Genomic DNA, 26796 nt, shown 5'->3' on the forward strand with positions numbered 1-26796 from the left:
TTGCCTCCTTGTATTAGTGCTGCTGAGTATAAACCTGATAGGCCCCTCCCCCTTGGTGAGAACCTAAAGTCCATGGTGTCTATGAAACTAACAATGTATAGATATAACTAGCTTTGAGCTTCTTGCTGGCATGACACACTTGGCTTGTGAGTTATGTCCCCTTCTAGTTGCTGGTCCCCACAGAGGATAAAAGCCTACTACTGCTAAAGCTAATGAAGTAAAAATTTACTCTTTCAGCTCAAGTTGTGCTTCTATGGCCTTATTCACAGCCCTGAGGGCCAATGGAAAGATTCCAACTGACTTCAGTGGGCTTTTAATCATGGCCTGTGGTGCCAGGTCATTGGCATTTCAGTCCAGTACCTTCAGCACTGAAAGCAGTGGCCTTGCCACTTGAGCTGACAGAGTAACACCATTCCCTGGAGCAGATTACAATTTTAAACGTGTTCATTTGTGAACTGAGTCCCTCTGAATATGTGAGCATATGCACTTCAAATTAATATCCAAAAATCTGTTTGGATTAAAAACTCTTCAGATTTACATTTGCACAAATACTATGAAGGAAAGGATGGGGTCAATTGAGTTATCTTTCAAACCGGAGATAAATATTGACTTGTCTTGGCAGAAAATTCCACCAAAAATTATTATTGTTGATTGAGTCTTCTGTGACAGAAGGCCAGATAAGCAATAGCAGATACCAAAGATAATGAACATCCCCACCCAACTAGCATTTAACACAAATAAAATATGGTTCCCTGTAAACCGAATGTTATGTGAAGATTTGGACAAAATTCCAACTTTTGTAGGATGTCCTTCAAACCAAATTCACAAGTACATCTAGTGACTGACCTAATGTCGCTACATTTCTAGCTACATTCCTATCTTCTCATCATAATACCTGAGTTTGCAATGCAACACATTCACTTTACCCTGTTTAAAAAACACAAGTCATTAGAGGACTTGGTGCAGAAGACATTAATGACTGTCCAGCGAGTTAGGTTCTGGTTCGGTATGTTAGTCTCATTTTTGCTTGTGAATTTAACACAGTTTTTATGCTCACTGCGATACAAGGGGGTTTGTTAACAGATACTGCTGCCAATCAACATTTATCAAAATGTCTACACAGTCGCAAGTTGTAGCACATCCCCCCCTACCCCCATCAAGTTTATTGAACATTTGCTTGCGCAGCATTTTCCTGGGGAGTCAATTCATTTTGGACAGAGTACAAAATAGATGTTTTTGTCAGGTATTCGGCAAAAACCAGTTTTCTAATTTTAGCATAGAGATCTTCTAATTAAAACAAACCCTTATTCATCTAATAACTGTGGAATAAGATTACTTCTGTGCAGTTAAATTATTCCTGAAATGTGTAAGCAAGCCAGAAGATAACCCGTAATACAAGTATCATGTGGAATTATTTGAAAATGAAAGTTAAAGCTGGCAATACTTCCTAACTTAGAAACAAACAGATACACTAAAATCTTCCCATGTATACTTGAGGTATATACTGTATGCAGAAGGCTTTCCTGAGAAATATGTGCCTGTCTCATTTTATAAACAGAAAGCAAATGAGATTCATGAAACTAACTTTGGATTCGTCAAGCGATATAAAAGTGGACTTCTGCTGATCCCAGCAGCTGTTACCCGTAACATCTTATTTTAGGAAAGTGTATCTCAGCAGCTAGTGGACTACCTAAAGCAAGGGAAAAAAATCAAGTGGGAAGATTCACAAAGCAGAATTAAAGACAGCAGCACTGCCTTTGGTCTACATGGTTAGTCAACAGCTTGTCTCTGCTGAGATGGTTTTGGATGGAGTAGTCTTCATCTCTTGCAGGCAGGACCCATTTGCACTCACTGTACAGAGTAACTGTTGACTAACCAAGAGATGTGCCAAGCTAGCAAGTTCCAATGGCTGTTGGGCTGCTATTACACTAGTCTGTAGGTAGCATTTGGGGTTGGACTGAATGATATGCTGCTGCTGTTCACTCAATTCATTTCTACCCACTAGCAGGTACAGTACTTCAGCGGAGAGCAGGTGCTTGTTCAGAAGGAAAGACTGCTTCTCCTGACCACATATTTAATTTGTGCCATACACTATAATGTGTCATGACTGGACAGAGGATGGCAAGGATAGTTACTCCCACCCCGGAAGAGAAGTTGTTTCCTGAAGAACTCAAGGTAGTTTAAAAATAGCAGGTTCTTTAACATTCAAAAGTGTCTCAATCAGCCTAATGTAACCACTCAAAACAACAGATTCACAACTAAGGGTCCCAGCAGAAAATTCAGCAAAGGCAACATGGCTGCCTGTTAGAATGAGTGAGATTTCATAAATATATGAATGATGGAAACAGGGAAAGAAACTCTTCCCCACCTAGCAATCATGTGGATACAGGAAGCCCTGGAGGACACTGAGGCTTAATGGACAGTAATACATGTTAAACAGCTGAACAGCAGCAATTCAAGTATTTTTGGTGTAATGCAAGTGACTGAAGTTATGGGTGGAACATCTAAATTCTGGGAGATTTAGAAGTAATATACATGAATTGTACTAAGAGCCAGGTTTTCCTACTACACTCCCCTCCAAGCAGTAAAATGGTACATGCAGGACTTGGTTTATACCCATATGTTCTCCAAGGTTCAACAGACACCCAATAGCAGAGGATACTGAAATCTCTTATCAGAAGTCACATTCATTTTATCCACAGGAGGGACAGAAGCTGCTAGGTTTGAAGTGTTCGCTGATGTGAATTACTTGTAACTACTGTAGTAGGAAATCCTCTTCACTGGAGTGATTTAAAAACTAGGCCAGATCTAGCCATGGAGAACACATATTGCCCTGGCTTCTTAGAATGCTTTTCCAGTTTGTGATTCTAAGAGAGCATTTAGCCAATAATTAAATTATTTGCAGTCTGCCTGGCTTATTTCTGCCTCTCCATTCAAAGCCTGTTATTAATTACAACGACACAATTCCAGTTTGGTAGGAGAGTCGTGAGGGAATAATCATGCATCAGTTGGAGAGAGAGAACACAAATTCTGCATAGCCCAGGGAAGGGGAATATGGGCTGAGGGCCTTTCTAAGCCTTGGAATGCTGCAATTCTCGTGACAGAATTTCAGGGGGACTCAATTTACATCATGAGAGCTGCATTTGAAAACCGATGAAGACTTTTTTTTGGTCAACTAGCTAAACTTCATTTCTCTTTGTGATACCAGAGAAACTCCATTTTGAAATCCCTAGATTCCTGGCTTCCATTCTGAATAAGCAAGAGTCACTCCACCACTGGCTGACAGCTGCAGGTCACGTAGCACTAGGAATTGGCAGGAAAAAGAAGGTAGTAAACAACAAATGACAAATCATAACACTGAGGTAAATAACAGTCAAATGGAATGACTGACGTGTGACCGTTAGCAAAGTAGGGTATAAAAGTCAGCAGCAGTTGACAGGTTGAGAAGGCAGCTGAGCAGAGAAGGCAGAGGAAGGCATGAAAGAGGTGAGGGTGAGATGAAGGAGAAGCAGCAGTAAGCAGTGGGAGAAGAGAAGGATGCAGCAGAGGAGTGGGAGAGAGAAAGAAAACAGGAAAAGATACTGTGCCGTCAGCTGCGTAAGTTTGTCAGACAGAGTAACAGGTATAGTTATAGCATAGCATAGTATAGTGTTTTCATATGTGTGTGTGAGAGGGGGGTTAATATAGATGTATGCATGTGTGTTGACTGTGAAAGGGATTTATACGTGTAAAAACTAATGGACATCTCAAAATGGCTGTCAGCTATCTGTGACAGACTGACCATCTGAAGCAGGGAGCATCCACTCAGTATTGTTTCAAGCTATAAGGCAATGTGGTTTGAGGTGCTCTTTAACTTGTTATAAGGGATGTGTGTTTAGATTGTTACTATGTCAAGAAATTGTTCAATAAAAGGTGCCTTGTTTTGGAACACTTCTTGTGTCAATAATTTATGCATGGCTGTATGTGTGTCCTCCAAGTATTCCCTTAGCCACCCTGGAGACCCACAATTAATGAGACCAGATTGGTTATAACAATAAACAGGCTGGCTATTCTGGGGGGACCCAAATTCTGGTTTTGGTGTAACACCTTCTCACCCACTTATCTTTTTTGAAGCTTGGCACTTCTCTAATGCCCACACTCCTCCAATGCACTCCAGCATTTGGGATGCTAACAGCTCTCCCAGTGGAGAGAGGCAGTTTGCTCTTTAGGCAAACACTCTGGATATGAATCATGGAATGATCAGTACATGAACAGCATCTTCTCATTGAGGTAGTCTTAGTCATATCGGCCCCCAGTCCCCCAAATACAAAAGAACTAACCCTAACAAACACTGTAACATTAAACATCTTCACATTCTGTAAACTGCAAGAGAATGCATCTGCTGCATTCATACAGAACCATGTGCACTGTGTTGAAGATCATACATTCAACTCTGTCGTGAAATAAATATATAGGAAAAGAGTTTAAAAACAAAAAACAAAACAAAAAAGATTCTTGCTACAATGACAGGGCTACCTGCCGCCCTATCTCAGCAGCTCCCTACTGCCTTGATCATGGTTTTTCCTCCCCTCTCTCTTCACACGTGAGCCAGTTCCCCACCAGAAGCACCAGAGTAAGGCATGGGTTCGGGGCAATGAAGGCTCACTCTTTGCTCACGCTTGTCTTGCAGGAATGCAGAACGGCTTTAAAAAGGAGGGGCAGCTGCTCCAGAGGAACATTCACCATTTTTCCTGTTAAGAAAGAATCAGAATTAGCTGCCATTCCTGAGCCAGATTTCAGAAATGCTCATCTCCAACAAGCTGGTGACATTGGAGATGGTTTCACCTTGAACCTTTAGAGAAACAGTAAATCACCCAATTCCTACATTCGATATTTGATATTCTTTTGGAAACAACAGGATGTGTTATACAGTGGAATAGAAGCTAAGTGCGTTGGCGAAGTCAGATGAAAATGATTTCCCCATAATGGGGGCATATTTATAGAAGATGGGAAAGACTAGGTCCCACCTCTGTCAACCTCCCCTGTCAATCACAGTGAATAGATTGTGTGGGATGTGTCCACCTGGTCCCAGTGGACAATTCTGCTTGGTATGACAGAGGAAGGTGAAACACACAAATCCAAATCAACATGCCCTAGGGAAGAACATTTCTTCCCAATCCCAAATAACCTGTGTCCATTATCTTAACATTTAGCTACAAATGTTCTCACGAAGATCCTGGAATAATTTCTCTAGAGCCAATTAATGATGCATTGAGATGGAAAATTCACATGCAGATTTCAGTAACACATATTCCAGGGAAGTTCAGATCTGGGGACTCTGTTCAAGCCTATCTAGGCTTCTATATTGTGATCTTCACCATGGTATGCAAGTGCCATCTCTAGACTCGGTGCAAGCTCCTCCCTGTGAGGCCAATACCATCTACAGATCAGGGTTATTTCTGCAGCAGAGAAGACATTTCAGAGTTGGGTCTGAAATTAAGACCCTAAGGAGGTTTTGATCAAGATACTAAGGAGAGCTCGTTATTTGTGAAAAAAAGAATATGCCTTCTTACCAGATGCCAGGCTTCCAAGGCTCAAATAGAAAAGGTCCCACACAGACCCAGCTTTATTACACTGGGTAAGATACGGGGGGTTTATCCTGGTAGAGAAAAGCTCAAATAGAAAAGGTCTCACGCTGGCACTGCTGTCCAGCCAAGTAGATAGGAGTTTAATTATAAAAAGAAGAAAGTCTCCTTTAAAGGAGATTTAATGATTCACACAGGGGCCAGCTGGGAGAAGAGATCAAAAAGTTACCTGCAATGTATCGTATCTCTGGCAAACACATCATTAAATCCGGAAAACGGTTTGGCTGATGTGGGTACTTGTATTCTGTAAAATCCTGGCACACGTACCAATACCGTTTATTCAACTGCTCCAGTTGGGATGTATTAGTCAGGCCTCTAATATCTGAGTGAAAACATAAAAACTAAGTGACTGGGAATAGCTGTAACTCTAGAACAAAACCAGATTCGTATTTTTCCCTCATCACTATTCGAGTCAGCAACTGTAAAATGGAAGGACAAATCCATTTATAAAACTCAGTCTAACAACATCTATCTAAATTATACAATGCTACTGAGCAGAGACTTCAAGTTTATAGTCACCACAGGATTAAAATTTCACCCTCTCCTCCAGGACATACTGTAATGACTATCTCCTACATATATACACTTCAGATTAGATGTGAGGGTACAAGATCTTCCTTTCATAAGGGACACGGATGAGAACATATAATGTCCTAAGTTGCTCATGCTCAGAGATCATGAACCTTTCAGAAGATAACAGCTCTAGCAACCTTAAATCTCTACTTTCTTTTTATAAGTAGCTATATGTCAAGGCTTTCAAGCCTAACACGGGGTGCAACATAACATTTTCCATAGAAAGAAGCATGTTGATTCTAGTTACATCATCTCAGCTCTATGGGAAGTGTTCAGATCAGTAATTCAGGGTGTCTTCTGTTTAGGAATTACACCACTTGAGCTTTATAAACTTGCCAAGCTTTTATTTTAAAATTTAGCATTTCCAAGTGTCAAGCAATGTACACAAAGAAAAAGTAGATATTTCATTGCTAGCAAAATTATTTGAGAAAGTCCCTTTAAATGTATTTCAGCATGATCAATGACATTTATATACTACTTGATGCCATGGGAGGGGATCCAATAAATTAAGAATAGGCAAAATATGCAACTCTTCTGAGGCTCAGTATTGTTCTTCAGAAATACTATACAAGGGAAGGAGCATTTATTTGCTGTCCAAAAGCTGACCTTTAAAAATAATTTTCAGGTAGTCCACATAAAAAAAATTGCAAACTCCAACTCAAAATAAAAGAAGACAGGAAGTTAATGAAAATACATTTTGGAAAACAATGGAGACAGCTAAAGTCGTCCATCATCCAGTGGCAGGAAACTGTCCAGGGAAGCTAACCGGAATCTGTGGCGGGCGCACACTGAAGTGTCAGCACAAAACACTTGGAATAACCAGTGGGAGGAGGGAGATTTCAGCATATCCTTGCAAAGCAGAACATTTCCTTGTGGTACACAGAACTCCCAGTGGTACTTATTTATTGAACTGCTTTTTGAAACGAGTGGTATTCAATGGCTTTTTTCATTTATGTACAAGCAACACACAACTGTGGTAATATGCTTCATAGAAGTGCAATAACATCATGCACACATTAGTACTGACATGGGAATCACACCATGGTGTCAGACTGGAGTGATCCATACACAAGTGTTACTGAAGAAACTGAACTTTTCAAATCCTGTCAGCATGGTAGAGTCTCAGAGAAAAGACCAGTAACTTCCCACCCTGGACTACCATTGCAGAATCCATTTGCATGTTATTTCTGTGCTGACTTCATGAATTTTGAAGTGTTAGGAGTCTCATAACACAAGTGACTGACCGCTCTAAAATGCTGTGTGTGACCACAAATGGAGTCAGTCCCGTATTAGGCACCATTCATTACCTGAAAATATTACTGCATTAGGCACCATATTAAAAGGACAAAATGCATGTTCACACTTTCTTAAAAAATGTCAGATAAAGGTATTAGGTGAAGGGAAACACACTGATGAAGAATCCAGGACACAATGCCAGGGAGGTTATCCAACATTTAGCGCACAAAGGTTTACAAAGTTAACAGCTTAAACTGGGAAAAAGTGATGCAAATTGGTTGTCTTGATTGCGCCTGTCAGAAAATGCCTAGAGCAGTGATACCCAGACTGAGGCTCACAAGCCCCAAGTGGCTCCTTAATGCAACTCCTGCAGTTCTTTGCAGCACATGATAGTAAAACGCTGTGATTTAATTATTACCCCATCTAAGTTATTAACCAATCAGGATGCTTTTACTATGTTATTAGCCAATTGTAATTGATAAAATGATACTTGGTCAGTCATTTTGCTGGGAAAATAAAATTAAATTACATACACAGAGCGAATTCACACGACTGTGGCTCTTTCGGGTAATGCTGATTGTTAATTTGGCTCCTGAACCACTGAGGTCTGAGTGTCACTGGCCTAGACCCTTCCACCAGGAGCAGCAGTATTTTCAGATGACATGCACTTGTGCATGGTGAGAAGTTTGCCACAACAGCTGGTAGGTAATCAGTCATTCAGGCCTTATCTAGAAAGATTTCATCAGTCACTCTGCTCTGTTCTTATTTTGCTGCTGGTAAAGTAGGTACGTATTTAAAGTGACGCACATACTGTCCTTGGTGTCTACGATTAAAGGCATTAAAAATTGATTAAGCAAAGTGAATCCTTTCACTTCCTCTACAATTGCTTCATTTAGGTGTCTGAAATAGCACACACCGCATATGGCTTTAACTGCACAATGGCAAAAGCAAAAACCTTTTAATGCTCAGGTGTCTATTTCAGTTTGGATTTAGGACCCCTTCTCTCTCTCCCCATCATCCAAAGGAAGCAAAGATTGACTAGCTTATTGACTAGCCATTTACTCCCGTGGGACTAATCCCCTTCTTCCGCCACTCACCTTGATTTAGGAAGTTAATGGCTTTCATACATGCATACTCCTCATTGCTGACCTTCAATTGGTTAAATTTGCGGTAGAGGTAGATCAGCCGTTCCATCACCTCCATTCCCTCTTCACTGAATCTGAAGGAAAGGGAGACAGATGCACACAACAGGGTACTCAAAGAGGAGAGGCCCTTTACAATTAAACAGTAGGGAGCTTAGTGACTTACTAAAACTCTATGGCATTTAAAAGACCTTAATGCCTTGCATTATAATTCAGAGCCCCAGATGCTTCAGGTCTGTTGGCACTATTCACGAGAAGCAAAACTGATAACAAGGTGATTCAGAACATCATATTTGCCAGTTACATCAGACCTTTAAGTAAAATGGGGATTTTGCGGGTGCATGTGGGTGTATATTGGCATAGCTGCTTGTGGACAAGTGCTGCATGGTCATGGTATTAGGCTGCTATGACTGGGAGAAACAAGTATTAGAAGTTCCTGGCTCTGCCAATGACTTCTTGCATGGCCCTGGACAAGTTACTAATCCTCTCTTTCAATTTCCCCATATTTAAATGAAGATGTTATTTCCTCACCTCACAGGCTTGTTGTGAGGCTTAATTCACTAGTTTGTGAAATGGGATGATCCTTACACAGAAAGCTCTAGGGTTGTGCAAAGTATTATTATTATTACTATACACTCAGTAATAGTTACACTGTATTTTATGACCCATCAGCTGTACAGGTCCATCTAGGAAGTTTGGTGAAATCTATATGACTTCCAGCTACGTTATAGTTACTCACTATTACAGGGTGTCCATCATAAAATGCAGGCTGCGGGGCAAAGGAAGGTTTGAAAACAAGGACAGGAAAACCTCCAAAGTGGTAGCTGTTCCTTTCAGCTGATCTTTCTTAGAAGCTCTTATTTAGAAATCAGTCTAGAAATTTGGAATGAAGAGACAGTCCCTCCTGTCGTAGTCAATAAGCTAGTCAATCTCTGCTCATCTTGGAACAGACTTGGCAAAATCGGGCTTGCCCGGCCAGGTTCAGTATGTACTAAGGACCTGGTGGTTGGTCCTGGACACCCTAGGCCTTCACTCTGTATCCAGGGCACTCATTTATCAAATTACACAGCACTCTGCCTGCTTCAACACAGCCACTTGTTCTTAAGGTACTGAAGGAAAAAAAATTACGCCATCCTCCTCCACTCAGCTTCCCAGCCCTTCCCCAGCTCCAGCCCTCCCCAGCCTGAGCTTTTCTCCTAGCCAGGCAGTGCTAGAGGAATAGGGTGTTAGAACATCTCACCTGAGATTTTCACCAGTCACACAATGTGGTCATGTCACGAGTACAGGTGATATAAAAGTCATCTGTTTGTCCCATTTGGGCACAGGTTTCCTCCCCCATTTCCATCAGCATGGCAGTACCCCACCATGTCAGAATGAAACTGCACATGGAGGGCACATGGATATGTGCTGATGAGCAAAGCTTCAGATGTGAGCTCTAACCTAGCAGGTGAGCAGGAGATTACATGCAAACGTGGGAGTTTGATGCATGAGAGACAGAACGTCCAAGCAACTTTAGAGTCAGGAGGAGAAGCTGAACTCTTTCCAAGAGAACACACACAGTACGGGTAGCTTGCTTCCAACAAGCTGCAGATCTCTCTCTGAGCTAGGACACTTGCCCAAAGAACTCGCTAATGGGGCGGGATGTGTAATAGTAGGTTGGGAAGGGCTCACCACAGTCCAGTGACTGCAGTCTCTTAAGAGCTTTGGGAATGAGCTCAATGGAAACTCTGTAGTGAAGAGTCCTAGTCCTGTAGGGAATCCTAGATTTATGAAGGAGGAGTCTGAGAGGACCCCTGCTTGCAGGTCACTGGATCATAGGACAGTAGACAAAAAGATGGCATAAGTGACATTCATGAGACTCTGAAGGTACAGAGTGCATATTTCAGTGTTCTATTTGTGCAAATGGCCAGTAGCCATCCCTGCTACATGTGGTTTAAAGCACTAAAGGCTAGTTTTTAAGACATAGGGCATTGCATAAATCTTCAGCAGTGAGACAGAAGCGTTCAGGAAAGCTTCAGCTGTGTGTTCTGGCATTATACAGTACGCAATCAGAGCATAGCCAGAAAGCCATCTCTGAACAAAAACAGAACAAAAATAAAATCCCTTTTACTGAATATCATCTTATTTTGGCATGTGTATTTGTTTACTTCAAAGTTATTTGTAAAATGCATGGTGGAGTTTGGCCTCAGAGAAGAGAAAACAAGCTGTTTGAACTTTAGGTCAGTTCTTCAGGGAAGTAATATTGTAAGTGATGAAAGCCTTGTCGGCTAATCTAAAGCTACACAATTTTCTTGCTCTCAACTTGACATTAAAAATCCTGCAGGTGCAAGATTGCAAAGCTCAAGAAGTTAATGAGCACAGAGACCACTCACAATCCTCTGCTGGGTCTAAATTGTTTTTTGAGAATGCACATTTTTACCAACCACTCGTCACTTCCATAAATCCAGGAGAGCTCTTCTCTCATGCTTGCAGTAGAACTGTCTTGGTTTTCTGTGCATGCATTCCTCCCTTTTTCAAACAAAGCTATTCTGTTTTGCACAGCCCTATTCCTTCTGGAGCACTGACTCCTCCACACACTGTCTGCCTCACAGCTTTTACACCAGTTTAATTCCTGGCTATGTATTATCAGGAGTAACAGTAAAATGTTCAAGCTGCCATGCATTTTATTTGCATTTTTACTAGACTCCAGAGATTTAAACATTAGATCTAGAAAACAAACAGACCATTTTGCCAGCAGTTTAAATCAGAATTAAAACATGAAAAAGTCGATCATATTTATTCATTTTTTCATCTACTTATATACTGGCAGTCAGGGTTCTGACCAGGAACAGAAATAAACTACAACCTTCTAAGTCCCAGGGTATCTTAGGTCAGCATAGTTTTAAGTTGGGTAACAGACAACCTGAATCTCAGACTGCAACAGCCATTCCTTAATATTGGAGAATCATTACGATGAGCTGATCTACCATGAAGAGAGAGCCAAACAAAACCCTCTGTTACACCCAGGTAATACCAGTGAACTCACTGGGGTTACATGCGTTTATATGAGGGGACCATGCAGATCTATGCTTCAACGAAGAGTGGTCTTAAAAACAAAGACATCAGTGACTGCTTCAGAAGAGATGGCCTCTGGTGTTACTTGCTGGAGATGCAATAAACACTGTTTGTACCACAGAAAGCAAGCTGGTTGATAGAAATGACCATTACAAAGCCAACATTAACTTGGAGCAGTACATGCTCATTAGGGCAGCGCTGAGCTGGCCAGTGGCTGGTGCAGCAATCCAGCTTTCTATCAAACTTGTGAAATCCCAGAGTCCAGGCAGAGGTTGATTAGAGGAAGAAACACCATACATTTGATTTAATATGAAACATAAAAAATGAAAAGGCAAGGTGTGGTTTGGGGGGCAGGGAGAACATCTTTAATAAGCCTAGATCTTTTTTGCTCACCAGTTGTTAAAAAGTCAGGGAGGAGCCAGCCAGGGACACTTGGCTCCCACAGAAGGTAGGACGACAGGAGTGCACTTGCAGGATCCTGCACATGGGAGAGTGCTGCTAAGACTTTCACTCTAATACAGCAGCTTAGTATTACTACTGCCCTGTTATACATGGATATTTAGGCTATAAATAAAATGCTCTGAAATAAGAGGACTGCATGACTGAATGGGCACCCAGCTGTGCATCACACACAACATTCTTCCTTCTCCCAAATGGCCTGGTAAAGCTACATTTCCACTTTTTTGCTAACATCAATTAGTGATACTTTAAATGCTGAATCAGTAACTGAGATGAAAAGAAACCATTCCACTGTCAAAACACATCTATTATTTTAACCCCTGGATAAATACACAGATCTTCTCTAAAGCATCCCTGAGGCTGGCAGCCTAGAAATTGCCAGTGTTGGAAGGGTTAAGAAGACTCCTTTATTATCTCTCTTTCATTTCGGGTCTGCCTCATATTTTATACACATGTCAACTTTTGGGGCCTTGAGAGGGAGAGCTTGAGCATAAGCAAACCTGCGCACAGGAGTAAGTGCTTGGCTCTCGCAGAGAGTCTCCTCATTGAAGCTGCACTCACTGCACTGTGAATGTCTCTATTAGATCACTGATTATTTATAAAATGACACTCGAGATTTACCATCCTATAATTACCATGGCACAACGACCAGCTCCAGCAAGGGCAGAGCCAGAGGAGGTCAAATATTAACAGGGAGGCTGGGCAGCCAGTTAAGTAAATCCTGCAAATGTTCTGTCACAAGGCTGTCAGTCTCTCTGCTATCCAAACAAGAGTCCGTCTGGGACTTCGGACTACAGAAGAAAGAAAACTGACCAAGATGATGAATTAAGGCAGGTCATCACTGGGAGCATCAGATAGCACTGTTTCCTCCGCAGTGTCAGCTAAGTTGCAACATCATTGAATTTATGTAATCAAAAACAATGAAATAGCAATTAATAACGTAATATTGTGGAAACAAGGTCACTAGCTGTGTGATCAAGTTCTTCATTCTGCTTCTAACTGGGAAGCTTTGCGAACAAGCTTTTGTATCTTGTGGTTATTTACAATATTTATATCGTATTTCTTTGAGCCTGAGTAATTCCTCACATAAAGGGGCTCTCCTCTCAATCCTAGGGTGAAGAAAGGAAGAATTTCTATGGGAAAACTGGCCTTGACACTAGGTTATCACTCTCTGCTTTTCTTCAGAATGCTGGGAAAACTCTGTATTGTCCAAGGGAGATCTTCAGTAGTTAAAAGGAATGACACTGATGAACCTAGAACTAGAGGGTACAGCTGCTCAGTCTTGGGCCATATATTCTTTTTTGTGCTACGTGCAGGGATTACTCCTAATTTGTGCCCCTCTTCCCTCACCCTCACAGCACAGGTTCTGCACGTGCTACAGTGTGTTCGGCAAGGCCACAGGAGCAAGCTTTTGTTGGTTGATTGGGTTAAAACATCTAAAAATGGATCATTTTACCCCAAACTTTTGTTTAAAGTTCACTGCTCTTTAATTTCATTGCATCTTAATATCAACCCTGAGGAAACAATTAATAAAAAGCAACCTATTTGAAATAATGCACTGAAGCATCTTAGAGAGTTTCAGAAGAATGCTTAAGAAATCTGCCATATTCCACCAGAACAGTCGGGGACAAACTTCTGTGAACTATATATATGCTCAGACGGATGTGAAGAAAATGAAACTAGCCATTTCAGTGACAAAAGTAAACTGAAGTCATGGGATCTCTCACTCTGATAAATCTCACAGGACCTGCCCTTTTTCCTCTCTCGGGTTTCAAAAGGATATTTCAATTGAGAATTATTTAAGGCCTCGTGTACACAGTTTGAGCACTGAGGTAAGTAAATTAGCACAGAAACTCTGTGTAGACTAGCTCCAGATGAGTCATCTTAAAGGGAGACAAGTTTAAACCCTACATTTATGTTTTATACAAATAAAAATAGGAGGCTTGCGAGAGGTATAAATCCTCATTTAAATAGAATTGTTTTTTTAAATTAAGAGATTTTTGAGCATATCCCTGCATACAGGGAAATCCAAACATAACCATGTGGCAAGAGCATGGGCCATGATTTTCAAAAGTGATAGCAAAGCTGATTGAAATTTTGAGGGAAAACTATGACAAACCTCTAGTCTAGTGACTTGTGATTTCAGGTGCCTAATGTGAGGTACTTTTGGCACTCAAAACTGAAAGTGAAATGGACTAGTTTAGTTTCACAGTCCCAAAGTGAAATGAAGTGTAAACAAACAGCCTAAGTGGTGCTGGTAGGTTGTAAGATCCAAAGAGCATCATGTGTGCTAGGAATGCACATAAGGCACATTTCATATATCTAGGGTCTGCTCTTCAGAAGTGCTGGGTCTCCATCTCTCCAGTTGAAATCAATTAGAACTGCGGGGGCTCAGCACCTCTGAAAACCAAGCCTATGCTATGAATCTCAAAAGGGCCCTTTAACACAAGATCTCTATCCCCATTCATAATTCTTCCCACCAACTAAGGCTTTGTGGGATTTAACTGTTGCAATGTAACAGACTTTCGACTTCAAGCTCCCATTTATGCCTGTCACCCTTGAGATCAGAGCTGAAATGACATCCCTCAGCAAGCCAGTCTGAATGGAGCACACTGAGAGGAGGCCAACCTGTGCACAAGGTTTTCCGGGGGGAGTCTATTTCTATTACAGTTTTGAGTAATCGCCCACCTCCCCAAACAGACTTTAGAAGGTTTCAAATATCTAAATGACTTTCATGGGATGGAGCGGGCTAAGGACAGCATAGGGGCTAGGGCTGCAGGCAGAACAAAGGGAATGCACCCTACTCCTGGGGAGTGGCAGGCATCACTCCCTAGGCAACCCTTTGGCAGCTGACTGAGAAGATCCAGAGGGTGTTCCACACAACCAACCCCACACAGGGATTTTGAGATGAGTAGAAAGGGAAGATACCTCCCCACACTTTGCCCACATGCTCCCCACCAAAAAATTTTTTATCTTCTCTTAAGCAATGATCCCTACACGCGCATGTAAATCACTCTGAAATCTTTTATAAGGGTGGGGACTATAATCCCTTCATACCAAGAGGGAAAGTGAGATGCCAGCTGAGAGACTTGCCCATGGATAAACAGTGAGTCAGTGGCAGAGCCAGGAACAGACACACACACACACACACACACACCCATTACTAGATACTGCTACAGCCCCAGATTTAACCCACCACCTCACCTGTGCAGCTCATCGTCAGAGGGAGAGTACTTGGAGGTTACATCAGCAAGGTCACCAAAGATCTGTTTACTGTAAACGGTTAGTGAGGACAGCAGAATCAGCTCCTGCCATGTGGAACTTAGCAGGCAAGTATAGTCCTTGATTGAGAGTTCACAGAAGAATGGCAGCTTCTTAATCCAAGCAATCTGCCTGAAAAGCAACTCATCTGCCAAACGACACAGCAACGCAAACAGCTCTGCCTGAGTCACTTTATACCTGCAGGCACAGTTAATGGGAAAACATAAAAATGGATTAAAAACATTGGAATACAAGGCACCAGGATAACAAGATAAAATGTGTGTGTCTTGATTCCTGGTGACCACAGTGTCACCCAGTGGTGAGAACAGAGACTGACTTCTGGCTTCTCTGCTCCTGCGCCCGCAGACAGCAGGTGATGAAAGGTACTATGCCTGGCACCTGTGTGTCTCCCCAGAGACGAATGCCATCCCTGAAGACGCTGACTGAATCTAACTAGCAATCTTCGCATTCTACCAGCAGCTCTGCTCTCAGGAAGCCTCCTGCAGACCTAGATACCAGACACATTAACAAGCTGCTGCTGCCTCCCAGTTACAAAGAGAGCTGACGTTGTACTCCGCAGATGTGCAAAATATTATGCAAAAAACAGAGAAGTGATTTCACTTGTGAAATAGATCCTCTCAGCCTTCAGACATTAGCATCACAGTCTCAGCTCTAGCCCTTGGGTGACACCCTTTGGCTACTGGCTTCAGAATCCGGCATAGTTTATTTAATTACCTATACACATGCAAAATGAAGAGATCTGTAAATACAATGTTATTTTGAATTGAAATACTCAAAAAGTATTCCCCCAATAACACTAATTTACATGTTCCATATGCTGTGCATGTGCAGAGACAGTATCGGCATTGCAAAGGAGTGGCTCAGGACAGCTTCACTCCACCAACCACGTGCACTTACCCATCTTCAATAAGCATTGGAGTGCCAAGTGGTTCCAGGTCCTCAGCTGACACTAGCTGATTGATAAGACTATGTGACTGGGGATCTAGGCTTCGGGTCTGTGGAGGCATCAGAGCCGAGTGAGCAGAGTAGTTAAAAAGGTGCGGTAGGTACTGATAGTGCGTGGACACTGGAGTCCCAATATATTGATCCCTGAGTGCAGTGAATCCATTCAGCTCCACAGACCTACTGAAAAGGGAAGATCTATTTAATAGACTGGACAAACTCCATCTAATTCATTACCATCTTTCATCCAGCTCAGGGACAGATGGAAATAAGAATGCTTCATAGAAAAGAAAAGGGATGAAAAATCCCTTCTGGTTAAATTCTGTGGTGAAAGCAATCAAGAGCAAGCAGACCAGCTGCTTCCTACTTGCATCATGTCCAGTCTGACCTCCATGCTAGTTCCATTTACTGCGACTTTCTAGAAACTCTGCGGCTTAGAAGCATTCTTAGACTAAACCACATAGCCAAGGTTTGTGCTAAGCATTTCCATCTCTACTTACTGAAAGGCCCAGAATTTAGGTTTGTGAATAAAGAGGTTTACAAAACCTGTGAATAAAAATATTTTCATTCACATTTTTAAAATAACTGACAATGGAAGTGTGTGCGCGCGTTGTGGGGGAGGGAGTGCATTGGTTTGACATTTAAACATTCTTTCCAGTGTTTGCAAGCCAAGTACTGAAACATTGCGTTAGAGGATGCAAACCTGAGAGTAACACAAACTAAAAAGTAATTAGAAAATCAAATATGCTGACTAGCTCATTTTCAACATAAAAAACAAATGAAATGGAAGAAAGTGAACAGACAACATTAATTGTGAAAGGTAAATTATGTGTAAAATGTTCAGATTTTCATAATCTGAAATGGTATTAGAACAGATTAAGATATCTGCTTTAAATATTAAGACCTTTAACCCAACATTCCTTTGCCATTCTTTCATGAGAATTTTACTCTCAGATCACACTGGATTGATCTAACACAGTGTATATGTCTCTTGCTAAAATGTGTTCACAAAGAGGTCAGCATTTGCAAGATGTGTTGCGTTACACTTACAAAATGCTTATTTTCACTTTTGGCCCAAAATGTAGCCCTCAGGGAAATACAGGCAGAGTTACGTTCATCTGAAATTCTTTCAATGGAAACTCCCACCTTGAAGACGGAGTAGAAACAGGTGATGGCTGGTTGCTCTCAGAAACTCCATTCCCGGGAGAACTATGGTCACTGTCTCCATTGTTACTCCAAGAGATGTTTGCCTCCCCCTCAAATTCTTGTCCAGACATAATTCTTTCAATCTCCTCCTCTGATATCTTTTGGGTAAAAATTATTACATTTAGTGATAAACTTATTCTAGCCAAGTACATAACTAAGTAAGACTGAGTTGCACATACCACTGGAGCTATATGTACTGCTACTTTAGCATGGAAAAATTACTAAAACCTAGAATTGTGTGAGAGGGGTCTTTTATATGGGAGGAACATTCAAATACACTTCCATGCTTTTCTTATTGTTTTTCTACTTTTTACTAATGAGAGATTTGTTTTTAAATAAGGATTACAGAATTATCTGACTGCCCAGAGTCATAACAGTACAAGCCAAGTGAAGTCAACATGGTTCTACTTAGGGGAGGAAGATGGCATAAATGAGGCCAGAATAAGAGGCAGAAAGAGAAAGTTACTGACCTTACAGTAACTGGAGTTCTTTGAGATGTGTGGTCCCTATCTATATTCCACAGAGTACACATGTGCTCCACGTGCCAGGAACTGGAGAATTTAGAAAGCAGCGTCCATTGGTTCACACGTGGGCCCCGGCTCACCTCACGTCTCTGACAAGGGAGATAAAGTACAGGGCAGACCAACCACCTCTCCAGACCAACCACCTTTTTCTTCTCCACCGCAAATCAGACAAGATCTGAAGCAGAGGGGAAGGAGGGCAGGTAGTGGAATAGAGATAGGGACCACACATCTTGAAGAAGCTCCAGTTACTGTAAGGTAAGTAACTCTTTTCTTCAAGCGCTGGTCCCTATGTGCATTCCATTGTGGGCGACTGACAAGCAGTACTCAAATGGGAGGAGATTGCTAGGTCACAGATGGCAGAGCCAAATGAAGGACTGCTGTTCCAAAAGATGCAATCAGCGAAGGAGTTCTGCACCAAGAGACAGTGTCAAGCAAATGTGTGGACTGAGCTCCATGTAGCTGCTTTCCAAATATTAAATAGAGGCACCTCTTGAAGTGACACCATAGATGTTGCTTGTGCTCTTACCCCATGAGGGGAAGATTAAACAGCTGATAGACCAAAATACAGCCAGAGATCCATTTTGAGATTCTCTGAGAGGATATAGCCTGACCCCTGATCCTTTCTGCTATGGGATTTCTTGATTGTTTCCCTGCTCTGCAGGTAAAAAGCTAAGGCTTGCTGAATGTGAAGGGAATGCTGCCTTCTGAGGATGCGTGAGATTTTGAGAAGAACACAGGTAAGTAGATACACTGGTTCAGGTGAAATGCAGAGACTACTCTGGGAATGAATTTAGGTGTAGGTGTAATGAAACTCTGTTCCTATGAAATACAGAATAAGGAGGACCTGCCATCAATACCCCAAGCTCATCAACCCTCCTAGCTGAGGTGATAGCTACGAGGAATGCAACCTTCATGAATAGGACAGACATGGAGCAAGAAGCTAATAGTTCAAAAGGAGGCCTAGTTTAGAGAACAAGGTTCAAGCCCATTGAGCAGTAAGCCTTTTTTTCTTAAATAGGCAGAAAGGTTCTGATTGACTAGCAGATTCTGGAAAGGCCTAGAGGGTGTGCAAAGATCAAGTAGCCCTGTGAAGGCAGATGGTATGCACTGATTGCTGCCAAGCAGACCCATAATGAATTGACAGGCAAACCTGCTGTCTCCAAGGAAAAAATATAGTCCAGAATGAATGGAATATCTGTGGCTTCTGGAGAAAAGACGGTTACTCACCTGTAGTAACTGGTGTTCTTCGAGATGTGTTGCTCCTATCCATTCCACCTCAGTTCCTTCTTGCGGCTATTCCCGACAGTGGGAAGGAGGCGGGTTTGGGAGATATAGAGGAGAGCAACACGAAGAACACCAGTTACTACAGGTGAGTAACCGTCTTTTCTTCTTCTATCCATTCCATGTAGGTGATTCCCAAGCCTTACCTAGGCGGTGGGGGGAATGGACTGAAGACCAGGTGGCAGATGTCCTGGATGGGAGCGTGGGCCCAGGAGGCGGCTGAGGCGGCGCGCGCTCTTCGTGTGTGTGCGTAAGATCGGCATGGGGGAAGAAATCCGCTGAGATGAAACAGGCTCGCCTTTCATCGCTCCCGCAATCGCGAAAGAGCTGGGAGTGGAGCTGCTGCTCACGAGGTGAGGCGTGCGGCTTTGAAAGAAGACCGGGAGGAAGATCTCCTGATTAAGATGAAAGGCCGACACCACCTTTGGGAGGAAGGGAGCGGAGTTCGGATACTGCCTGGGCGATGTGATTGCCACGGAAGGCCGTCTTCCAGGTGAGATGGTCGCGAGACCTTGGCCTTTCAGTACCAGGGAGGTGAGAGACCCGTCGGATCGCTGATCGCACCAAAGGGCAAGCGTTTCCCACTTTGCCAGTGACAAAGCCTGCCGAGGTCCTGGGAGATGAGATCCGCCATAACGGTAGGGAATGGGATCCGGATCGGTGCTGCCTCGGCCAGGCGGGCGGCGAGAAAATGGCCCAGCGCTTGTCCCCCTCGTAGGCAGGCGGTAAATCCCCACCTTGGGAAGATGGTGGGGCCCCCGGCGGCGAAGGGGACCTCGTGGGGGGCGCGAAGGGCGGCTGCTGGGCGCGGCGTGTTCAGCGTGCTGCACAGAAAGAGAAAGCAAGAGCGGCGGTTGTTACACACAGGTCCCATAGACAGACAGCTTGCTCAGCACTCCTTGCGGGGAGGAGGATCGGGCCCTGTTTGTTCAGATAGAACGTTGTCCGTGGTACACCGCTACGCGCGGTCCCGGTGGTGTGTGAAGAAAAGACAAGCCCAGGCGGATCGCTCTCAATTCCCTGGCGTTGATGTGCAGGGGAGAGCCTGGCCCGACCAGGCCCCCTGTGTGTGGTCTCCTCTCCATGAGCCCCCATCCAAGCGCGGGCGCGTCTGAGTGTGAGCGCTGGAGAGTGGGGTCTGAGACGTGACCGTCACAAAGGTGCACGCAGCCATGGGCCCAGCAGCGCGCGCAGGGGACCGGCCGTCGTGGAAAGGAAGGCATCAGCCAGTCGTCGAGATAGGGGGGTACGTGGGCACTTGGTGAACACCTCGGGGGGTGAGAGGAGGGCGTAAACACACAAACAAACTGGTGGTGGGTCTCGCCGTGAAGCAGCGAAGCGGTCTGGGGGGGGGGATCGCCAAATACAGTAAGCATCCCTTCATTCATGGCGCGGCAAAAAATCTCCGGAATCCAGAAGGGGGATGATGGACCAAGTTACCATCACCAAACTTGCTTTGAGATTGCAGAGATATCTCTCCGGAGGAGGTCCAAGGGAGGGACGAAGACCTCCTTTTGGGCTGGGGATGAGGAAATATCTGGTCTGCTGCCCTGCCGCCTGCAGGAGGCACCTCCTCGCACCCACGCCAGCAGAGAGCCTGCTGTCCGATGTTATAGCAGACCACGCCGGAAAGGAAGGCAAGCGAGCGGAAAAAAAAAAAGGATTGCTACCGCTCGAGCCCCTGAGTCTGCTGCTCCGCCGCCTTGATCAGATCAGAGTTCTGAACTTGCCTCCTCTCCCTCAGCGCAGCTGAATTCAGGGGGGGATTGAGGTTAGCTCTGTTAGCTCAAAGGCACAAGAAGATAAAAAAGTGTATCTGGAGGGATAATAAGAGGGTTCTCTGCGGGCGGAGGAGAGCCTCCCGCCCGCTCCCGCCCTAGATTTTTTTAAGTCCATGTCATTGACCGATTGACCCACCAGCGGTCCCCTCGACTTCTTGCACCTCCTCTATGGGCAAGTTAATGGCCTTTGCCCCCCCCGAAGAAGGTGATGTGCTGGAGGTCAATGGGGGCGGGCGGGGCCTGGCGAGGCCCCGCCCGCGCCCTCTCTGGAGAGGAGGCGATGAGAGGGCCAGGCAGCACCTCCTCCTGTTGGTGCTCACCCCCGGCGGGCGGCGGGGAGGCGAGTCCTGGCCCAAGCGCGGGGCCTGCGGCGGGGGGGGCGCGGGGAGGGGGGGGAGCTCGGCCACTGGGTGGCAGGGGGGCCCTGTTCATTGCGCCCAGGGCACCCAATGTCCCATACACTGGGTCCCATGATCCGGGAACGGAACGGCTCTGAAATCCACCGCACTGCCTGGGGTGAGGGGAGGAGGAGGTGGAGGAGGGGGGAGGGCCGTGGGCGCGCCGCGCGGCCTGCGCGGGCGTCCAGCGGCGTGAGGGGACCTGTGCTGCACATGGTGCCGGATCTGAAGAGGGCAAACCTCTAATTTCGTACTATTAACACTATTAAAACACTAAATATATATACAACTACAACAAGAACTGAACTAACTACTAAAACTATCTACACTAGAACTATGGAGAAACACTAGGGTTGTGGAGGTAGGGGAGCACACTGTTCCACAACTGGCCGCCACGGGGGCGGAAGAAGGAACTGAGATGGAATGGATAGGAGCAATCACTCGAAGAAGAAATAGGCCTGACATTGCAATGCCCCTGAGTCAGGAGATTAGGATGTGTAGGAATGTGATTGGTGCCCAAAATGACATGGGTCGGAACCAAAACCATCTGAGCCAGTTGAGGGCAATGAGATTAACTCATGCCCTTTCCTGCCAAATCTTGGCAAAACTCAAGGCATAGTTCAGATCATCTGACTAGGGAAGGAGTAGAGTGTTGCCCTGTGAGTGGCAACCCAGGGCTCCTCTAGAACAGTATATGTTGCACTTTCTAGTTTGTTGGGGAGGAACAGGTCCCTGGTAGGATCCCCTGTAGAGCAAAAATATTGTTTACCACAGAGTCACAAAGCTCCCACTTGTGATCAACTGCAAAGTGTCGCTGAAAGAGTCCACTAGCACATTCTGGTTTCCTGGGAGGTAGACACTGACAGGGTAATCTGATTGCCAATGCACCAGTTCCACAGACTGACCACTTCTGCACATGGCAGGGGGGAAGGAACAGGTGGAGCTGGCTCCTTGTTTGTTGATGTAAAAGCCGGTTGTGATGTTGTCTGACACTGAACCCGTGGTGACCTTGAACAAATGGGAGAAAGGTTTCGCAAGCCCTTCGAACTGCTTGTAGCTCTAGAACATTGATGTGCATCTGGACTCTCGAGATGTCCAGATGCTTTGTTCTGTATGGTTGTCCACGTGTATCAATTATCATTGATAATGATTGTCCTGTCTGGTGCAGAGGCTACTGCTGATTGAAGAGCAGTCCTGGCAATCATTTTGCTTTCCTCTATGAGAGCCGGAAATGAGCTCTGTCCTGCTGGGGGAGATTGTCAATGGAGTCTGTGAATTTTGAATAGTTCAGGAAGTCATACTTAGCCAATAATGCTTGGTAGCTGGCTATTCTGAACTGGAGGCTAGAAGAAGAAAATACTTTCCCTTTCCCAATAAGCTGAGATGCTTTGCCCTGTTTATCAATCAGGGTAGATTAAGGGTGTTACTGCCTAGAACTCTCAACAGCCATTTGGACCACCAAAAATTAGGAGGAGACTGAAAGAACAGAAATTCCATCACCTTGGCTGAGCCAGAGTCCATGTCTCTGCCCTCTTGGGCATGGAGGTGCAGGTAGCTGCGGTTTGCCAGATCGCCCTAGCTGGCTCCAGGATAGTTTTATTAACGAGGAGCATTATTCTACTGGGGCCGGAGGACTGAAGGATGTTCAGGACCTTGTGTTGAGGCTCCTGAACCTCCTCAAGAGGAATCTGCAGCTCCCCAGCAATTTTACAAAGGAGTTCCTGGAAATGCTTAGAGCCATTGGAGGAGGCTGGAGACATTGAAGTCACTACCTCATTTGGCAATGAAGATAGCAATCTCGTCTGATCTTGTATTGCTGCTGGATCCAGTGTGTACTTCTATTCCTCAGTAGAATCTGGGGGCAGCTTTAGATGTCCCTCAAAGGGGAGGGAAGGGTGACTCTCCAGCAAACCAGAGTGACTCTGAGATGGTACTGGTCCCATGGCCCCCAGGGTAGCCAAAAGGATGGGTCAAATGGGTGTTGTGGTCGTCCCTAAGGCACCAATGGCATGATGAGGCAGAGGTTGGTCCCAAGCTGTTCCAGGAAGGTGTTTTGCGGGAGGACGACATAATGATTCATTTCCCCATGAGGAAAAAATTATTTTAGTTCCAACACGGTTGCCACTGGAAGGAAATTACAGCCCAAAGATGGACAGGGAGACAAACTCTTTCAAAAAGCCAGCTCCCCTGGTGGAGTCATAGCCTCTCTCTCAAGAGAGGGAACCAAAGGAGTGGGAGATTCAGGGTCTGGGAGAGCGAAGATATCGTCAGAAGCAGCAAAGGTCTCATCTCTTACCAGAGTGAGAAGAGCCCTGTTTGCCTGAACCACCAGACCCACAGTCGAGACAGCGTGCCAAAGCCATTGAAGTCAGATGGAACTGTGTGTAACCAATGCTCTCGGCTATCGGTCTTCATTGGTGCCTGGGGAAACTCAGGGCTTGTGCTCGGAAGATACTGGTACCCCGATCATGATGTGGTGTCAATGAAGCCCTAGACTTGTGGGCTCCCTTATCATGCCTCAGACTTAGTATGTACTAAGTTCTCTTGGGCTGAGTTAGTGCTCAGTTTAGGGAGGGCCACATACGACTTCTTTGAAGTGGATTTGGAGGAAAACGTAGCCTCCTGCTTATGAGAATGCGCCCTCCTCTCCCAACAAGACCCCACTGAGGGATCTGTAGGGGTAGACTCCTTTGCTCCTGATTTAGACCTCATGGAAGTAGGCATGCTGCTTGTGAGTCAGGCCAATATACGGGGAGCAGGACGGATCCCCCAGCCACAGTCTGATAGTGGCCTCATGGACCTTTCCATTAGGTGCTTCCTAAGGGGAAGTTCCACCCTTTCAGGGTATGGCTGGAGAACAAACAGCAGATACTGCACCTTGCTGCAATGTTGGCTTCCACAAGGCAGTACAAGCAGCACTGGTGGCGGTCACTGACATAGGAGGATCACAGGCAGGAAGCACAAATTTTGAAGCCCATAGCCCTGGGAACAGTCCAGTAGCCAAAGAAAGTCTGGGGAAGGGGTGGTGGCTCCCCAGGTCAGAGAGACTGGCTAACTATGAAACACAAACTGACAGATAAAAACTTCAAAACTCTCGAATACTAAAACTATTTAGGGATATCTAAATATACTTTCACAGCTCAAGAAAAAAGCTGAAACATCAGAAACAGGAGATCCAACCCAGATCAGGCAGTGGTGAGAAGGAACCGGATAGGCAGTCAACCTGCCCTACCCTTTATCTCCTCAGTCGGAGGCGCAAGGTGAGCCAGGGTGCATGTGCGGAACAATGGACACTGCTTTCAAAATTCTCCAGCTTCAGGTATACCCACTGCATACACACAGTGAAATGCACATCGGACTAGCACCTGCAGAGCAATTACTAGATCTGGACCATTTTGCTCCCTTACAGCCCACAGCATTTCCCTACAGACACATGCAGTTAAATCAGAGAGGTGATTGTCGCAGGCAGTGAAATTTGTAATTAATGTTCCAGATGCAGCAGAAGCAGCAGCTGGGCAGGGATCAGTATTATTCAGATATTTCTCTCTCCTTTTTTTGGTATACAACCCATATTTCCTTTCCCTCCTGTCCACTCCAGTTTTGTGCTGGAGTGAATAGAGATTTTCATAGATGCACAGCCATGGACAATGTTATGTAAGGCTCTTTCTATATCTGTTTTATTAAAATAAATAGTATTTTTAAGATTGCCATTTTCCAGCCTGCAGCAAGAAAAGCTATCATTTCTCACTTGTTCAGCAGAAGCTATTGTGCCAAATTACCTAGCATTTTATAAGACATCTCCAGACACGCTGCCTCATCAATCAGGAAGACATTTATTGGGTGCCCCACTTGCAACAACTTACGAAATTGTGGTATGGACACTGCAAGATTTACTGGGAGCTTTGCAGGGATTGAAGTGTTTGTCCTGACTTACGAAGGACAGAAGGTTTCCTATAGTCTGATGAAGCAGTTTAGAAATTACATGAATAAAATGACAGCCGGGTGATAACCTGTAACCCACTGGGGCCATGTCTTGTCTCTCTGAGGCCAGGCAAGATCAGGGCTTTATTTACAAATCTGCTGCCTAAATGGAATGCATCCTTAATGACACAGGGCTGGCTGGAAGATTGTCACCAAATTAATTCAGGCCTAAATCTTGGGCCTCGTTGCTTCCATGGCATAGAGCCTCGAGATGCTAAGTAACCTCCCTGGGTTCTGCAGTGCAGAAGCCAACACAGATCCGAAAGAGAAATATCCAGCACATTCAAGGCAGTCCTAAACACCTACATAGCCACCCAACTCCACCCCTTCCTGGGGTGCATTGTTCATGACTACCTCATGCAGCAGCAGAAGTGATGTCAGGGGAAGCTCTGAGCACATGCAGCCTCCCTGCAGGATAGCGACGTTTTCCCCGCTTCAAAGACTTAATGACTGGCTCACCTTCCCCATTTTCAGAAGTAGCATGATGGTGTCTGTGTACAAATGTGCTCTGGTGTCACGTGATTAAAGGCTAATAAACAGAGCAGAAGCTGAAGAGCACTGCATTAGGGAAAGTGAAAATACGCTAACCTGAACAGGTCCAATGCTTTTGTTCCTGCCTCCTGGCATGCCATCTTCTCTGATTGCTGAAAGGAAAGAGCAAAAGGCTGGTTAGGAACACCACTATTCTTTCACATTCTATTACACAGAGAACACCTGGCCTGCAGGAAATTGCCTGTTGTCTACAGAGACACTGAACCTGAGTTTTATTCTGTTAAATAAGCAACTTATGTATATTTCTCCCGGGGGGGAGAAGAGGCTGTGTAGGATGCACTGAGATTCCCACTTGCAATGGGAACCACAAAAATACTTACTTGATTGACAGGGGCAAGCAGAGATGAGAGTAATATTTATCTAGCCATTGCAGAGCCTCGAGCGAAAGGTGCCGTAGAAATGCAAAGTACCATATCATCACCAATTGCCTGAAAACTCAAGAGATGATAAAGGGAAAGCACAAGCACCCCACTGCACCACTAATGAGAACTGGTTGAAGTGGCAATGTTCTCCACAGCAGGGTGTGTACCCCCTTCATTAGTACTTGGATGTATACGCCTACGTGCTGTGCACAAAACCAATAGCAAACACCTCTCTGGATTAAACCAGGGTCCTGTCAGAGTGGTAACTGATTCCCTCTAGTGGTGGGGCTGCAGACAGAGCAAAAGACAAGACACTTCCATCCCTGCTATTGCACAGAGTAAGGTCTCCTCGAGACACCACAGAGCATGGAAAGGATACACTTTACATACAAGTTGCCT

At 44.6% G+C, this 26796-nt stretch overlaps 1 protein-coding gene across 11 annotated transcripts in view; it reads right to left on the reverse strand.

Annotated features, from left to right (window-relative positions):
• Window positions 1–3142: 3142 nt before the first annotated feature.
• The window catches only part of NR6A1 (nuclear receptor subfamily 6 group A member 1), a 182088-nt gene continuing 158434 nt past the window's right edge, over window positions 3143–26796 (reverse strand). For 9 of the 11 annotated variants that reach the window (XM_039506642.1, XM_039506640.1, XM_039506644.1 and 6 more), the window contains 7 exons: window positions 26072–26127; window positions 17459–17616; window positions 16268–16495; window positions 15293–15547; window positions 8531–8652; window positions 5794–5946; window positions 3143–4730 (listed from right to left, as the gene is read on the reverse strand). In XM_039506642.1, the coding sequence (XP_039362576.1) occupies window positions 4642–4730; window positions 5794–5946; window positions 8531–8652; window positions 15293–15547; window positions 16268–16495; window positions 17459–17616; window positions 26072–26127 (1061 nt within the window). In that variant the 3' untranslated portion in view covers window positions 3143–4641. The remainder of the gene's footprint in view (window positions 4731–5793; window positions 5947–8530; window positions 8653–15292; window positions 15548–16267; window positions 16496–17458; window positions 17617–26071; window positions 26128–26796) is intronic. The other 2 variants (XM_039506641.1, XM_039506651.1) reach the window with 2 other exon arrangements.

This window comes from Mauremys reevesii, linkage group 19, assembly GCF_016161935.1.
Source record: "Mauremys reevesii isolate NIE-2019 linkage group 19, ASM1616193v1, whole genome shotgun sequence".
Taxonomy (NCBI): Eukaryota; Metazoa; Chordata; order Testudines; family Geoemydidae; genus Mauremys; species Mauremys reevesii.